This window comes from Musca vetustissima, unplaced genomic scaffold (genome assembly GCF_032173495.1).
Source record: "Musca vetustissima isolate MV318-11 ecotype Yass unplaced genomic scaffold, APGP_CSIRO_Mvet_v1 utg1998, whole genome shotgun sequence".
Classification (NCBI taxonomy): Eukaryota; Metazoa; Arthropoda; class Insecta; order Diptera; family Muscidae; genus Musca; species Musca vetustissima.
The window spans coordinates 186,496-204,661 of record NW_026884959.1 but is presented as its reverse complement, the minus strand read 5'-3'; the positions used below and the strand labels follow the sequence as shown (position 1 = coordinate 204,661).

The following is an 18,166-nucleotide window of genomic DNA, read 5'->3' as shown; positions in this document are numbered from 1 at the left end:
TACTTTTAAAAATTGACCCATTCACAAATTCTCGATACCAATTCGTATTGGATACCCCAAGAAAGATTTTTTCATTCCCAGTTCATGTGAGGTCACGCACATTTCAGGTATTCCCTGTCTCGTTTTCCTTACTAATTTTTTGCAATTTCTCAAAAATATAAAATCTCCTTGCAGACAATTTTAAATATGGGACTGTATTTTTTATTTTGCCCCCTTCATATTTCAGGTTGTTTGAAGGTCCCAGCATAATTAAGATAAAAGCTAATTTTTAATTTATTTTCCCCTCCTGGTGGAGACTGCAAAAAGATCGGCAGGCCTTCTTTAATGACATTGACATGATGACATTTGAATCTTCTCTTTTATCGAGATCAGTGAAGGATTCAGGATCAGAAAAAAGAACGAGATCAATTAAAGATCTGGAAATAGTTCCGTTCTTCTTTTCTCGGAATAGTTGCAATAAACTACTTCGTTTCGGAACTACCCAACTCTATACGAAATTACGGAAATTTTTCGCTTCGTATTTTACTAGAAGCCTACGCATAATACCGAATTTCCTTCCCGAATTTCTGATATTTTCAAGGATTTGGACACCGATTCGTATCGGATACCCCAAGAAAGATTTTTTCAAAGCTCCTAGCAGAATTTTTCAACACAAGATTCGGGAAGTTGTCATTCCCAGTTCATGTGAGGTTACGCCCATTTTAGGTATTCCCTGTCTCGTTTTTCTAAACTAATGTTTTGCAATTTTCCAAAAGATCAAAAACACTCTGAAAAAATAATTTGCAGAAAGTAAGAAATAAAAGTAGTGCAAACTAGTTCACGTAGTGGATCGATCTTTCTCGTTCCTTTTTTTAAAGGAACTAGTTCTTAAATATAGTTCCTTTCCTCCCAATAGTTCCGACTCCAAGATTCCTTTGAATCTTCTCTTTTATCGAGATCAGTGAAGGAATCAGGATCAGAAAAAAGAACGAGATCAATAAAAGATCTGGAAATAGTTCCGATCGTTCTTTTCTCGGAATAGTTGCAATGAACTACTTCGTTTCGGAACTACCCAACTCTAAATTTTTCGCTTCGTATTTTACTAGAAGCCTACGCATAATACCGAATTTCCTTCCCGAATTTCTGATATTTTCAAGGATTTGGATACTTTTTAGAAGCTAAATAAGGTACTCGAATTTATTTTTTCTTGCAAAATTCGGCTACATATTCCTTCTTAAACATTGACAGAGTTCCGCTACATCATGTGTACTTAATAATTTCATATATGTTTCTTGAAATATAAAGTAGACAATCTCTATGAAAATAATTTAAAAAAACATGCTCGATATCTTCATAAGTCGATGATTTTTCTTCGGAAAGCTGGACTATATTAATAAAAATAGATTCGCATTTTGATAAATGTGGTTTTTATTGTAACAAGTGATCAAAATCCTGTATCATATCTCTCAAGTTCCTTGATACGAATAAGTTATGTCGTACATCATACGCTACTATTTAATGGTACACCACGTTTTTAGATGTACTTAGAAGTGAACCACTTGGAAAAGCATTTCTTGTTTCTAACCTTCAAATACGGCCTATGGCACTTCTGACTTTACTAGAAATTAATTAGCGGATTTCATTCAATAAACAAATTGCTAACGTCTCAGCTATTTAATTTTCAAAGTCTGTGCTGTAATGCGTATGAGTGATGACGTACATTATACGCCACTATATAAGCAAAATACTGCATTAATTTATTACATAGTGTGAAAAGATGAAAACCTCAATATTGCACAGTGTCCTAGTACATATATACATGAACCTGATTACGTTTTTTGGTTCGCTTTAATAATTCCTCTCCTAATTTTATTTTAATTAATACGGCCTATGATACTTCTGTCTTCCCTATAATATAATTAAGGGCTTTCATTCAATAAAGGAATTGTAATTGAGTACCATTTAATTTTCGAAGTCTGTGCTATAATGCGTATGAGTGATGACGTACATCATACGCCACTATATAAGAATTGTGAATTCTACCAAAATACTGCATTAATTTATTACATAGTTTAAGAAGAGGGACCTAAATATTGAGTAATGTTATAGTATACATGTACATGGACCTGAGTAGAATTTGTTGGTGCTCTCTAATAATTTCTCTCCTAATTTTATTTAAACTAATATTAATTTTTTACTAATCCCCCTATTATCTTCATTTCAGATGATTTTCGATGGCAATACCGCCGTACTATTGATCGGCACAACCTATGAAGAAGATTCTGGTATATTTACTGTACGTGCAACATCATCAACTGGACAAGCGGAATCATCGGCCAAATTAACTGTAAAAAGTAAGGATTAAAACAAAATCAAAAAACAAACAAACAAATGAAAACCTATTTTAAACAAGACCCCTCATATACGATAATGAAAAAAAGAAAAAAAAACAACAACAACAATTACCTTACACATAAATCCCCCCCAACAAATTAAATATTTTATAGAGCAATTGATATTAATTTCCAAAAAAACAAAACAACATGTAATTGAAATGAAATCAGAAAACGAAATGAAAACGACGAGAGAAAAAAAACTAAAATGAGAAATATTAACAAATCAACAACAGTTTAAAGGTACTTTTAATCGAAATTAATCAGTAAAATTTACAAAAAAAAAATAATAATTTCCCCTGTTAAACTGTTGTTGTTCTACTAAACTAGTCTTTAATTATAAGTTTTTTTTGGATTTTTTCTTTGTCCAAAGAAAATGTTTGCTTTTTTATAAAATTTTCTTTTTTAATATAAAAAAAAATTATTTAAGTCGAGTGAAAATTTAAAATAAAATAACTAATTAATTAACCCCCGAATGAAGTGCAAAAAAAGATAAAAATAAAAAAATCTCAAAAAAAATGAGTTTACTAGCAAGAAAATGCAGAAAAAAATTAAGTGCCTATTTTTATCTTATCAACTTATTATAAAAAAAATTGGGAGGCTTGGATATTTCTTAGGGCAGGGCATAGAGGAAAATTTGAAAGAAAAGACACTGGAAGAATGATTATTTTCAGGGCATCCATATTACATTGAAATTAGCTATTTATGGACGCTCTTAAAATATCGGATTAATTGAAAAATATTCAGAATCCTTTTACGGGCAAAATGTTTTCAAATATACGAAACAATTTCTAAGCGTAACGTATTTTGTTTTTCAACTTTTAGTTTGAACATACCGCCACAATACTGTGGAACTGGTCTTTGGTGCGTATAAGTATTGTCATAACTTATACGCCACCCCATGCGTCAAATTTAAAATCTAGGTTTTTTCATGTAATTTTTTTTTGCAAATATACGACAATGAAAATTGGATTTGGAAATCTGTCATATTAAATAAAATATCGTCTTTTAATATATTTAAAAAATTATAAACATTTTTATTGGCATCAGATCTGACCACAAAAACTTAGGATTCCAATCTGTAATCTACGAATATTTTCCATAAATTTATTTCGATAATTCTCGTAGGTATTCCGAATATATATTGCCGCTAAAAGAGCCTTTTCGAGATACCAAAATATATAAATTTCCCGAAGTTGTCGTAGTCTTATTTAAAATGGTATCTCTAAATAATCTAAATAGAAATCCTAGGTCCCAGAAAATCTATATTTCCGAAGGGTCTTTTGTCCATAAATTATCACTTTTCATTCAAAAAAGGTCTCTTTCAATTAAAAAAATCTATGATGCCAAATTACACGCCAGAGTTTTTCACAAAAATCTGGATTTCAGAAGAAGAAGTCTAGAATACATTTTTACATTTCCCCCCTATAAAAAGGGCCCTTGCAAAAGGCCATATCTTGTATGCCATTGGCAAGTAAAACATATGAATCACATTATAATCAATTTGAAATTTGGCTGCCAGCAATGATTATTTTTTTCCACTTTTTTTCTGAAAATGATTTGAAACAGATTTTCTATTTCTTTTTTTTTTTGGTTTGAGTCAACCCATTTTTAGTGAGGGCCCGTGTGCAAAACGCACATTCACTCCTACATAAATACATAGTAATTAGCATAAAATATGGCAGTGATGTGCGTCTGTATATGTATTGTTGGTCAGCAGCGGCTAGCTTTTCTGTCTGTTTGCCTGCCTGTCGGTTTGTCTCTGTATGACACAAAGAATAGCATTTTTCCAAATCCATTTTCAGGCAAAACCAAGCAAAAACATAAAGATGCGAAAAAAATAATATTGAAATGTTCAAATTTAGCCGCACAACGGCTGTTCGTTCTGCCAGCCTGCCTGGTGGGCATCTATCTTTGCCTATATGTATAAATATATGTGTATACCACACACACAAAATGTATTTATTACATACAACAACAATAAATCTGAGATATACAATTTTCGAAAAAAATACGTGCGCAAAAATTGTTTCATATTTATTTTCATATTGTTTTTTTGTACGGTGTCTTATTAAAAATTCTACGAAAGAAAAATACAAATCTAGATAATCATTAATTCATGCCAGCAAATTTCCATTGTTTTTATTTCTGTAGATTTTCAATTGAAAAAAAAAAAACAAACCTAGAAATTTCCAATAAAAATAAAACAACATTTTAAGGTTATGTGAAAAAAGAATAGTTTTTATTTTCAAAATAATAAAGAAATTAAATTTTTTGATTTCATTTTATTATTAATTCTCACAACACACGTACATATACATATGTATATTACATTATTCTTACAACATACTTACATGTCACAACTGCCCAGATCCGACCAGACCACACAGCAAATATTCGATATAAAATTATAAAAAAAATTTACGAAATTCTTTTTTGGCACATATTTTTATAGTCTTCTAATGATTCAAATTATGATTGTCATGTGGCAATCTTTTGCTTGTCTTCGCCTTCGATCTTCTGACCCGGCCGGCCAACCATCCTCATCATCCTTCTCATACATCATGGTCGTGGTTCTGTCTTGGCCAATTCTAATGAGATTTTGGGTGGCGGGCGTGATTAATTAATTTAATTTAAAAATTAAACAAAAAAAAAATTAAAAACAAGATCCCAACATCTGCAACAACAACAATAACACATTGTTTTGTAATTCGTCAGCTGTGTTGATTCATATGTTTATTTTGTTTGGTTCGAAGAAAACAGACAAAACAATAAACAATGTCAAATCCAATCAATCTAAAATAAAAAGAAGTGAAAAAAACAATATTTTTAGTTAAACACAGTCATAAGAAAAAATAAATTTAAAAAAAGCAAACCTTATTCTTTGGATAATGACAAAATACAGCTTAAAACTCTTGCAGCCCGGAAAATGTTTATCAACAACAAACATCATTAATAACAACAAATCAAAAAAAATCTTGTAATCTTTTATTATTATTAATATTTATATATATTTTATTTAACTGTAATTTTTATATAAAAAAATCAGAAAAAAAAGAATTTTTGTTTAACCAAAGTAATTTTTAAAGTTAATAAATGTTTACTGTATCTATAATTTTAAATAATAATTGAAACAACGCCTAGAGTCAATATTACATTAATGGTGTAATAACGCCCAGTATAAAGAAGAGTTAAGGTTTTTTATTCACCACACTCTCAACGAGAGTAGAAAAGGCCAGTTATGTGAGAGGCAATTTTACACTATTGTGTTGAATGTAAACAAGGGCAAACAGAGTTGCATTTGAAGGGGCTAAACTTTAGCGTTGTTTATTAAACAATAAAATTCCAGATTAAGTTCTAAAATATCAGTTAAATTGGAAATATTAAAAAGGGATTTACATAGAAAGTTAGGTGAACAGAAATCCAATTTTTATGATAATGAAAATCTTTTCAAATAAATAAAAACAATTTCATTTGAATTTTAAATTTATCAGAAGTCTTGATCAGTCAAATATAGTTCCAATCACTGATAATAAAAAAATTGATTTAAAATTTGTTTATTTCAGAGGAGCTAGTTTTAGATATTTTTCATTCGAAACTATTAGCTAAAATTAATATATGGAAAGGAGATTGACATTTTAGAAAATAGGTGTATTTATGGAGGATTATAACTCATGATCAAATAGGGATACAATGAAAGGTACTTAAAAAATAAAGGGGACTTCGAAATATTCTTTTCAAAATAACTTTGAGAACTTTACTTATTTCATTTTATCGGACAATTAGTCCTAATTTATGATTACTAGAGTCCTAATTTATGACTACTAAAGTTCTAATTTGTGACTACTAAAGTTCTAATTTATGACTACTATAGTCCTAATTTAAGACTATCAAAAGGGCATAACTGGAAACTCAAAAAATACTAAAGATTCAGGGGAAATTTTTTCTTTGTTTTCAACAATTCAGATTATTATCCTCATTGAAACAGAAATTATTAGAATTACAAGAATGGCATAGAGAATATCAAATCTATTAAAGGAATTCGGCGAAAGTCAGAAATATTTCTTCCTTATAAAATATCGCAATATGTATTTGCTTAAAATAGAAAGGGTAATCTGATAGATTTCCGATTTATTTAATTGCAATTCACATTTGAAAATGTCTAGTTCCGAAAATAAAATACCAAATCTTGATTCAATTAACCCCAAGTTCAATGTGATAATTTGAAATATTAAAATTCTTTAGAATAGGAATAATAATAATTTTATAATTAGAGGTCAGACTTATTTTGATAACAAAGATTTATAATATTACAAATATTATTTTCTTCTTCTGGATGCAATCTCGATCATTCGAGTTTAATTCAATTCGGGTTACCTAATTGTTAGAGGTTGATTTTAGGGCCAGTAGACTTGATTTTTAATGGCCAGTAAGCTTCTGGTTCCGAATCTTTCATTGATTTTCTATACTTCTGCCTCAATATCATTGTTCCTAACTATTAAAGATATATTTTTAATTGCATTGCTTAAAATATATAACAAAAATTACTTTGGTTAAAATTGTTTTAACAAAATACTTTGCTTGAAATTTAGATACCATTATTCACCACCTTTGGTTAAAACAACAAAAAATAATTCAAATTGTGTTCGAAAACATATTAATGGAAGATAATGAAAATTTGGAGTAAATTATTTTACAATATTTATTTTTCATTACCTTCCCTAAGAAATAACAATTTTGATGTAGTTTTAACCAAAACTGGTGAATATGGTCTCAATTTAAAGTTAAAGGTATATTTACACCGAGTGGCAATTAAATTATGATCGTATCATAAAACACGTTCAGTGTAAATGCGCCCTAAGTTTCAAACTCTTTTTTAACGGTAAACATACGCTCACAATTGAATTGATTTGTTGTCAGTAATGATGGTTGTTGTTGTTGCTCTCCGTACTCCTTTAAATTCACCATGCTGATAAAGATGATATTTCTCGTTGTTTCTCTCGTCCCCCTAAACAGTAATACAGTACTGATGAAAAGTGTTGACCCATTTTTTTTTTTAAATTGTGATTAATAACTATTTCTTTTTTATGATTTCATTTCGTTGTTTTGTTTCTTTAAATAATTTCCACTTGTTTTTTTAATTATTTTTCAATATACTATTTAATTTTTAATTCATATGTATTTATATTACTATTTATGTTATAGTTATGTTGCATGAGATTTTATAATTATGGCTTTTTTTCTTGTGCTTCTTTGTTACATTTTTCGTACTAATATCTTATACACATTTATACTGAATTCAAAAAAAAATTCGAAATTAATATATTTGTTGTGGGGTTTTTTGTATTTATAAAAGAAAACACCAGTAAAAATGACATATTTCTTTAAATTGTTATTTGTTAAATTATTTAAAAACCAATTTTGCTTTATTTTTATTTAAATATTGTTTTTTCGTTTTTTCTTCTTCTTATTTCATTTTACTGCCATTGCAAAATGTGCGCTTCACTAAAAAAAAGCTTAATCATAAAATACTCATGCAATTCAGGCTTGTTGTTTTAAGTTTAAATAAAAAAAATTGTATCATTTATTTAGCTCATTTTTTTGTAAACCTCACAAGCGCTTAAACACAAGATTTTTTTTTACTTAAAAAATTGCTCAATTATTTGAAAAAAAAAATATTTTTAAATTTAAATAAAAATATATCTTGTGTTTTTGAGCTAAACCTTTTGTCATCATCATATCACCATTTTTTTCTATTTATGTTTAATTTTTTTATTCTCCTTAAGTGTTTTAATAAAAAATTTTATGTTTTTTTATTATTTTTGTATTGAAATAATATTAATAATTATTATTTGTATATTTGTTGTTTAATTAATAAAAAAAAAACAAAACAAAAAGAATCAAATTTATAACACACTCCACAACGTTTTATTGCTTTGTTCTTTTATTTTCGCCAAAAATTGCCGCCAATTTTCTATTTTGTTTATATTTGTTTTTACAATAATAATATTTAGCACCGAAAAGTACAGGTAAGTTCCGAAATAACGTATTTTTCTCAAAAAATAAATGAATTTAATTCCAACGGCCAACCTTACGCGTCCACTTCTGTTAGAAGACTAATTTTTGCCGTCTTGTTTTCATTTCATCAACTAAAGACGGCGGCGTTAGCAGCGGCCGCCGCCACCATAATATCACCAGCAAACAAGACTCGGTTTTTTTTTTTCGTTTCATACAATTCAATTGTTCACCCCACCAGGTGGTGACGTATTGCTTAACTAAAACAACAACAACAACAGTACACAATGAGAGTGCACACAACAACAAGAAATCACCAAGTTATTTATAAACTTACCACCCCATTAGTGGTGGGGCTGACTAAATGTGTTGTTGTTGCTATTGTTGTCTGTCTGACTTGTGTTGTTTTGTAGTGATGATGATTTTCACAGTAACAGTGTTGCCAATAATGTTGCTGAATTGTTATTTTTCTCGACCAAAATTAAAGAAAATTTCTAAATAAAATTCAAATTCGATTGGCTATTTCTTCACCATTAATTAATTGGATGTATGAGAGAAGTTTTTTTTATAATATATCGCATGACACATTCTTCTCCTATGAGTTATTAGAAACCACATCAGCAAATTATGTGCTAATATCACCTGAGATATATATGACATAATATTCTATATATAGTCTCTGATATCTTACCTTTATCTATTGAAATAGTAGCTGTATGAGGTCATTTGATTTTGGGAATAAAAAATTTTTCTGCCATATTAGGAACATTTCATACAATTTTATGAAATATGTATTGAATATTAGGAATAAAAGATAATTGCAAGAAAATAGATAATTTTAAAAGTAATTTTTTCACATTTAATTAATGGATGATATATGAATGGTTTACTTTTTATAAAAATATAGCAATGTTCATTTTTCTTTATAACCTGAACACTATCATGCATATGTATGTATATCTATTGCATAATAATATATAAGAAATATTTATAGGAAGACATTCGGAAATATAATTAGAATTTTCTGAAAATATATACCAATCTTTAAGAAAAAAAAAATTCCAAAACAATTGGAAAATATTTAAAGGCTGCATTTTTTCCCAGCATATAGAGATTTATTACAACTGTAAAAAATATATTTAGAATTTTATGAAAATATATACCGAACTTTAAAAGCCTTTTTTTGTAAAATATATTACGACCAAACCTTTATTTATGTTTATAAATGTTTTCTGATTCAAAACAAAAATAAATGACATATTTTTCAAAACCAAGGAGTTTGGTCCTAAGTCACTCGAATTCGTTCGTTTGGAATTTTACAAAAACAGGCTGTAATAAGAATGAAAAGAGATTGCAACAAAAAATGGAAAATATTTGAAAATAAATTATTTTTCATTCCCACATTTGTTCCCTTGTCCATATAAAGATTTATTAATTATTTCAGAAAAACGTACCTCTTTATACGGCAGAACATTCTTTTTGAAAAATAAAAGTCTAATACCGGGAAAAACAAAGGCAACTTTGGCGAAATACCTTCAAGTATTCTTTAGGATATTTTCTACAAAAATCGAAAATAATTATGAACGTTAAAGTCATACAATTCGAATGCAAAATTATTTAAATAATTTGAACTTTAAATACAATGTGAGCTATAACTGAAATTTTTGTTAAGATTTTGAAATAGGAAGCTATTTTCTTGCAATAAAAAAATGGTAGGTTCTAGTACATAGATAGGCAGTGAATTAATACATGCATACATACACTTGAGCTGTGTAATAATTCGACGTACCATAAAAATTAAATCCACTCAGTAACTCGCATTGCTTGAAATTCTATTCGAAATCAAAATAACTTTAAATACAACTCTGTTTTTGCATTACTTTTTCTTAAAAGTGCCCAAATGGCAAAACTTTATATATGTCATTTTTTTAATATTTTTAAATTGTGTTTTTATGTTTTTTAATGGTCAAATATTTTAAATTAATTATTTAAATGTCCTTTAATTTTGGTGAAATATTATATTTGAAATATGTTATATCTTAAAATTTCTTCTGTCCACATAATACACAATATTATAGTACATTTACATTATACTGGACTTCGTTAACTCAGTGGGTTTAAATTGCCAATTCCATTCCATGTCAAATAAATCCTCATATAGTAGGTTAACCCGGTAAAAAGTTCTAATCTACATGCCACTTTATATCAAATTAATTGTTAAATCGAGCTGAATTAACATCGATTCACCATACAAAATTAAATCTACTCAGAATCTCGATTTACTCAAAATCCTATGCGTAGTCGAGATAATTTTAAATACAAACCTGCGTTTGCACCATAAAATACTTCTAAAAGTACCATACTAACAACGTTATACGCTTCAAAATGCGATAAAATTTAAATTAGTTGACAGCAGCTGAAAAATTTATTATTTTTTTAATTTTAATTGAATATGGTTATATTTGATTTGCATTTTTGAATTAATGGAGAGCACTTCATATGAGAATAATGAAAATGTTGATTGAAAAATTGCCACAGAAATTACAAAAACACTGAAATGTATATTTATACGTAAACAAATAACAGTTGACTGACGATTTTAAATCATTTTTTTTTCTAAACAGCTGGGATTACCTCGATTTAGAAATCGAGTCTATTTAGAAGGCATAGTCTAAATCATGATGCAATAATGCGGCGATTTATCAAAACAAAAACATTTGTTTTTTTATCCGACTATCTGTCAAATTTTATCTAGTAATATTTCTCATGTTTGGCAACACTGCACATCGAATTCAAGTAGAAACTACGTACTTTGACAGTTAATCGAATAGTCAGCTGAGCTAAATTATTGTGCCATGGTCTAAACGAGCCTTTTGGTATTAATAAAATTCTAAAGAAAATCGCCAAAATTGCGAAAAAAAGTAATAAATTGACAACACTGACATCATTTGTTACTCACCACACAGAGGTGTTGTTGGTAATGATGTTGCCGATTGGCCGTTAAATTTGATTTTTGTTGCTGCTGTTTTTTCTTTTCATATTTTCTCTCACTTTCTCAAATTAAGAGTGTTCCATTTTCAAAACTGAAAAAAAAACACAAAAACAAAACAAACAAAGTTTACCTGTTTAATATGTAGACGAATAAAGATATAAATAATATACACTCATATATACATATAAACATATATATGTACATGCACTTGTTTGTCTGTTTATACATCCATCATACATATATACACGCACAATTCATTTCTATGGCCATAAGTAAATGACAAGGGGATTATCTAGCCATAAATATATATATGAATATGTATGTATATTTATACATACATATATGGGCCATGTGCCACACTTATTACTTGTGCCAAAAAAAAAGTGAAAAAAAAATGAAAATGAAAAACAATTTGCTTCCATTTCTTTCGATTTTCAATCATCATTCATTCGAACAGCCAGAAAGAAAACAAATATCTTTATTTGTCTGAACATGACACACAACCATTGTTCGATTTTCACTTTCAATTTTTTGGGCCAAGAAATTGAAAAAACAACCAAGCAAAAAGTAATCGCAAATAAATTCCCTTAAATGTTTGACTAATTCCCTAATTCGAAATGACTGAACTGGCTAAAAATAACAAAACTGGGAATGATTTTTAAATTCCTTATATTCTTCAAATTTGATTTGAATGACTAAATTGAATTTATTTTTCACACCTTGATTCATCATCATCATGATCATTATATGTGTTTTGGTTGCCTTAGATGACAAATGTTTTTGTTGTTGTTAATATTGACAAGTGTTTTGTGACTCATCATTCTATCTACCAAACACCTCTTGTGTTTTTATACCTTTGGAATCTCTCTATCTAAATATATTACGTTATAATTTAAATTTAAAAAGAAATATTCATGACCGTGATGAAGATGATGATCACCCTCACATAGCACGAAATATTATTTTATTATTATGATTTTTTTGTGATGTCTGTTCACTTGTTCTCTAGGCGGGTGGGTGGCCTACACAACAACAACAATTTATTATTTTTATGATTTCTATTAAATTTTGAAAGACATCGCAATTTTTCATAATGCAAAATGATAAATGTATTTTTTTTTAAATTGCAATACAAATTGTTATGTTTGTTGTTATTATTGCACCCATGTTAATAATACAATTTGAAATTCCAAGCAAAATTTTATTGCCCCTGAATGTTGAGGAATTTATCTTAAAAGCAAATATTTATTTGAATCCTAATAATACTGAGAACAGAATTTCAATAACATTTAAAAGGGAATGTCTTTAGAGTATATGTTTTATAAGATATTCACAGAAATATTATTGAAAAATATAAGGGATGCGGTATTTCATGGCTTCCCGTTTTGCGAATTTGAATTTTTTTCGAAATTTCAAAATAATTATGAGCAAGTAAGTCTTTATATAACAATCTTTGAAAATTGTGGAAAAATAATTGACAACATACTGGGATTTAAAATTAATTTTAAAGAAAATTAAATTTCATAGAAATATTTTTTTTCTTAGTCCTGATCATGATGCAATTATAAGGTGATGTATCAAAACAAAAACCTTTGTTTTTGTCTCGATTATCTGTCAAATTTTTCCTTATAATATTTCACATGGTTGGCAACACTGCACATCGAATTCAAGTAGAAATTACGCACTTTTACAGTTAATCAAGACATCAGCTGCGTTAAATGGACTACATTTTTATTGTGTCATAGTCCTGATCATTATGCAACAATAAGGTGATGTATCAAAACAAAAACCTTTGTTTTTGTCTCGACCTTCTGTCAAATTTTTTTCCTTATAATATTTCATATGGTTGGCAACATTGCACATCGAATTCAAGTAGAAATTACCCCACTGGAGGCATCAGCTGCGCTCATAATAATAACATGATGTATCAAAACAAACACCTTTGTTTTTGTCTCGACGATTTGTCAAATTTTTCCTTATATTATTTCACATGGTTGGCAACATTGCACATTGAATTCAAGTAGAAACTACGCTCTTTGACAGTTAATCAAGACATCAGCTGCTCTAAATGGACTACCTATTCATTGTGCCATGCCTGCGCAAAATGGACTACCTATTTATTGTGTCATAATCAAAAATATGGTCTATTAATAAGCCCATCTAGAAAGATCAGCTGCTTCCCAATTTTGCAGTCAAAATCCATTATTGTGAATTAACTTCACATTATGAAAAAGTAAACAATGACCGGTTTAGACTAAAGTTTTTAATCGTGATAATGTATTACCTTGATTATATGCTTAAGGGGACCCCCCCCCCCATTCTCGGGGTCAAAAAAGTTTATTAAGTTTTTCGAATCTACACTAATTCAAGAATGTCCCTACAAAATTTCAAGTCAAAATCTCAAGAACTCTTGAAGATATAGTCGATTTATTGTGACAGCATCAAGTGACGGCAAGAGTGACTCTCAAACTTTAAACACATTTTTCTCGAATCAATATGGCGGGCACGATAACTCAAAAACTAATAACCCAATCGATTTCAACTTTTGGGACGTTACTCTGTGAGTGTATAGCTATCGTATGAACTAGGATAAATCCAATCGGTCGAGATCGTCCTTAACTTTGTTTGTGGTAAAAAAATAGGCGATTTTTCAAAAATATTTTTTTAAAGGTCCGCCATTTTTTTTTTTTTTTTTTTTTGATTTTTGAGCGAAGCCATTAATCTTAGTTAATACAAGAGCCAGACATGTACCCTTTTTAACACCGTTGGAATTTTCGGATTCCGATGTTGCAGTGAGGAGTTATCATGCCCGCCATAAAAAATAAGGACTTTACTTCAATCACCAAAAACAACAACAAAACAACATCAACAAAATTTTGTAAATTATTTTTCTTCTCTTTTAAATCTTCAACTATATATGTGTAAAGTTACAAACCTTAACATGCATTGGTATTCATTTACCAGCGCATTGAAAATCTGGAAAATATAAAATCGAGAATGGGGGGTTCCCTTAAATCGAATTGAATTCACCTCGATTTACCATAGAAAATTAAATCCACTCAATATTTCAATGTCGTAATCGTGATAATTTCAAATACAACACTGTCTTTGCACCCAAAAGTGCATCACTTTTCCAAAAGGTGCCAAAAAGGCAACGCTGGGTCATATGTTTACTATATAATTGAAAATAGTTGGCTAACAACAAATAACAAAAATAAAATAAAATTCCTTTCTTTGCCTTATAAGGCAAAATCAAATATATTATTCAATATTTTCCAAAAAAAAATCCATTATTAATCACTTGCACTTTTCTATATTCCCAATGCCAATAAAATTCGAAAAAAATGCATGTGGGTGGCCAGATGTACATACATATAAATGGATCATCAAATAATTTTGGATAATTGAAATGAAACAAAAGATTTTTATCATTCAATCGCATCCTAAATCTAAACAATAATAATAAAAATAACAATAAAAAAGATTATAGATATTTTTGTTATTGAATGTATAATTTTTCATACACATTGTTTGTGTCTGTCTGCCTGTTTGGATTATTTGTTGTTCTTAGGGGGATAATTAATAGATTAATATTCAAATTTTGTATTGAAAATAGAAAACTATTTTTAGGAAATTGTTATTGTTGTATTTAACGATAAATTTTATTTATTTTTATTTTCTTTAAAATAAACAATATTTATTTTTATACTATAATAAAATTATATATACTTGTATAAATTTTAATTCAACATATTTAACAATTTGTGAGGGTGTGTATTTTAATTATTTATTTATCCGATAACCTTGAAAATTATTTCATTGTCAAAAAGCATTCAAATTAAAATTGTCTATTCAATTTTTCTAATTGGAATTTATTAAAATAATAGTAGGTTTACATTTAACCGGATTTCGTTAACCCAGTGGGTTTCAATTGTCAATTCCTTTGCAAATATTTAAAAAAAAATCCTCATAAAGTAGGTTAACCGAGTAAAAAGTTCTAATGTACATCTTTTTTATACTTTAGAAGATTTTTACTTAAGGTTTTTTCGTAATAATGTGCATTATCTCATGATTGCACAATAAATATGTAGCCCATTTGGCGCAGCTGATAACTCGATTACCTGTCAAAGTACGTAGTTTCTACTTGAATTCGATGTACAATGTTGCCAACCATGTGACATATTGTAAGGAAAACAATGACAGATGGTCGAGACAAAAACAAATGCTTTTGTTTTGATATATTACCTTATTATTCATCATTGTTTCTACTTGAGTTCGACGTGCAATGTTGCCAACCATGAGAAATATTACTAGATCAAATTTGACAGATGGTCGAATAAAAATCATAGGTTTTTGTTTCGACCTTATTATTGCATTATGATTTGCGAATCCTATAATAAATCGAAATAATTTCAAATACAACTCTGTTTTTGCGTCAAAAAATCATCGCTTAACCTAAAAATAATAAAATAAAATGTTGGTTCCCCATATAATTTTGGGCGTTCTACAATTATTCCATATCTCCTTCCAACAAAGTCAAGTTTTTTTCTGGAAATTCAGGAGAAACATTTTATATAAATATTTATAGTACCCAAAAAAAAAAAAGAAAACACATAACACTTTCAAATTTACAACGCCATAAATTTGATGATTACTTTGATGTCCATATGTATATAATTACAAACGTACAAAGTTTTCATCGTACACACAATTTCTCTACGCAAGACTTTCTAGTTGGTCATTTCAGGTGCCATGGGAGTGTAATTGACTATTTGGCGGCGTCATGAAACCATTTATTTATTTTTGTTATTGTTATTGTTATTTTTTTTTTTTTTTTTTTTTTTTGTTAAGAAACTGTTTTCATTTACTGGGGCAGCCAAAAGATATTTTTAGCAGAAAGTTTCCTGGATGTGGCAGCATATGGGTGTCTTATGGTTAATAGAAAAAAATCATAAAATGGATAGAAGATGTGAAAGAAAATTTTATAGCCACAACAAACAAAAAAAAAACAAAATAATTATATTTCAATTGAATTCTATGTTCAATGTACATATGTAAATGGTTGGGTATTTTAAGAAGACACGATCCGACAAAAAAAAATTTTTAAAATTAATTAGGTGGGAAACAAATATAAAAAATTCATTTGTACTAAAAATTCATTTGTACTAAACTTCTAAAGCCTTCAATCGAAATGGCGTTGATTTTCAAATCCATATATTTTATAAATGTGAGCATGGCACAATAAATGGGTAATTTCTACTTAAATTCGATGTGCGATGTTGCCAACCATGTGAAATATTATAAGAAAAATTTGGCAGACGATTGAGACAAACACAAAGGTTTATGTTGTGATAAATCTCCTTATTATTGCATCATGAAGGTAAAGTTATAACCAGTAATGCTAACATCTGATAGGCCATTGAGTTTGTAATTACCAACTAATTTGGATATTTATATTTGTTTTCCTTTCTTAAAATGAGTTTGTTATTACGAATTGCCAACTAATTTGGATATTTTTATTTGTTTTCCTTTCCTAAAGTGCGCTTAGACGAACCCTTTCAACTAAGAATAACTGTCCCGTTTTATTTTCTAAATGGACCTGTATTTACTTCGATTTATGTTAAAAAATAATTTTCTACTAATTATATTGATTTGCTCGTAATGCTGTGCGATATCGAGGTAGTTTCGAATACAACACTGTTGTGGCGCCCAACAAAATTCACCATTTCTAACAGTACCAACTATGATACAATAATAAGGTGATGTATAAAAAAGGCCTTTGTTTTTGTCTCGACTCTCTGTCAAATTTTTTCTTATAATATTTCAAATGGTTGGCAACACTGCACATCAAATTCAAGTAGAAATTACTTGAAATGGACTTTATACATGACTTTTGTTTATTTTAAAACTCAAAATAGATGCCTAGCTAAAAAAATAAAGTAATGAAAAATTAAAAACTTTTTAAAAAATAACGAATATTAATCTCACCCAATGGAGAGCATACCTTATTGGAATTACGAAAATAATTAAAACAAATTTGTCACAGAAATTATGATGCCAATGAAATGTGTATGTATATGTAAACAAATAACAGCTGACTGTCATTGCAAATATAACACTGGTTTATACCAAAAATCAGTATTGATCAGCTACGTAGAATTAGAAATACAGTAAAAATTTTGATATTCCGAACTGCATTTCACAACCCATTGCGCAAATACAGATAGTTTATCTCTATTTAACTCTATAATTAGGATTGGGTAGTTCCAGAATGAACTAGTTCATTAGAACTATTCCGATAAAGCGCCGATAGGATCTAGCACCAACTCTTTAGTTCCTATAGTTCCTTTTTCTGATCTCGTTCCGTTATTCCCATAGTTTTCAAACGTTTCCGTCGTTCTTCAATTGCTATCACATTGTCGAAAATATATAAACTTATGATCGTCAATTTATTATTTTGTATGTAGTAAAATTATTTAGTAGATAAATAATAAAAAAAAATATTTTGTGCTTATCGTCCTGCAGTTGTATTCTGTAGCTTATCAATATTCTACCGAATAGAAATTACATTAATTAAAATTATTTTGTTTTTCCATTTTTGCTCAATTCACCATGATGAAAGAGAGGGATTCAAAGAAACTATCTAGCAGTTGAAACTATATAGAGCAAAGGAACTATATTAAGTTCCATGGTAAAAATGGAACTGGAAAGATTGTTACACTTCTTGAACGAAATTATCCAATTCTGCCTCATTGTAAAGATACATTTTATTAAAATAGAAGTATCA

General features: G+C 28.6%; 1 protein-coding gene across 1 annotated transcript in view; it reads left to right on the top strand.

Moving 5' to 3' along the window:
- LOC133332058 (titin-like) overlaps positions 1-18,166 on the top strand; it is a gene marked incomplete at both ends in the record, with an annotated part of 30,931 nt that overhangs the window by 2,545 nt on the left and 10,220 nt on the right. Inside the window, 1 exon segment of the mRNA XM_061540439.1 lies at positions 2,204-2,333. Coding sequence (XP_061396423.1) covers positions 2,204-2,333 — 130 coding nt within the window.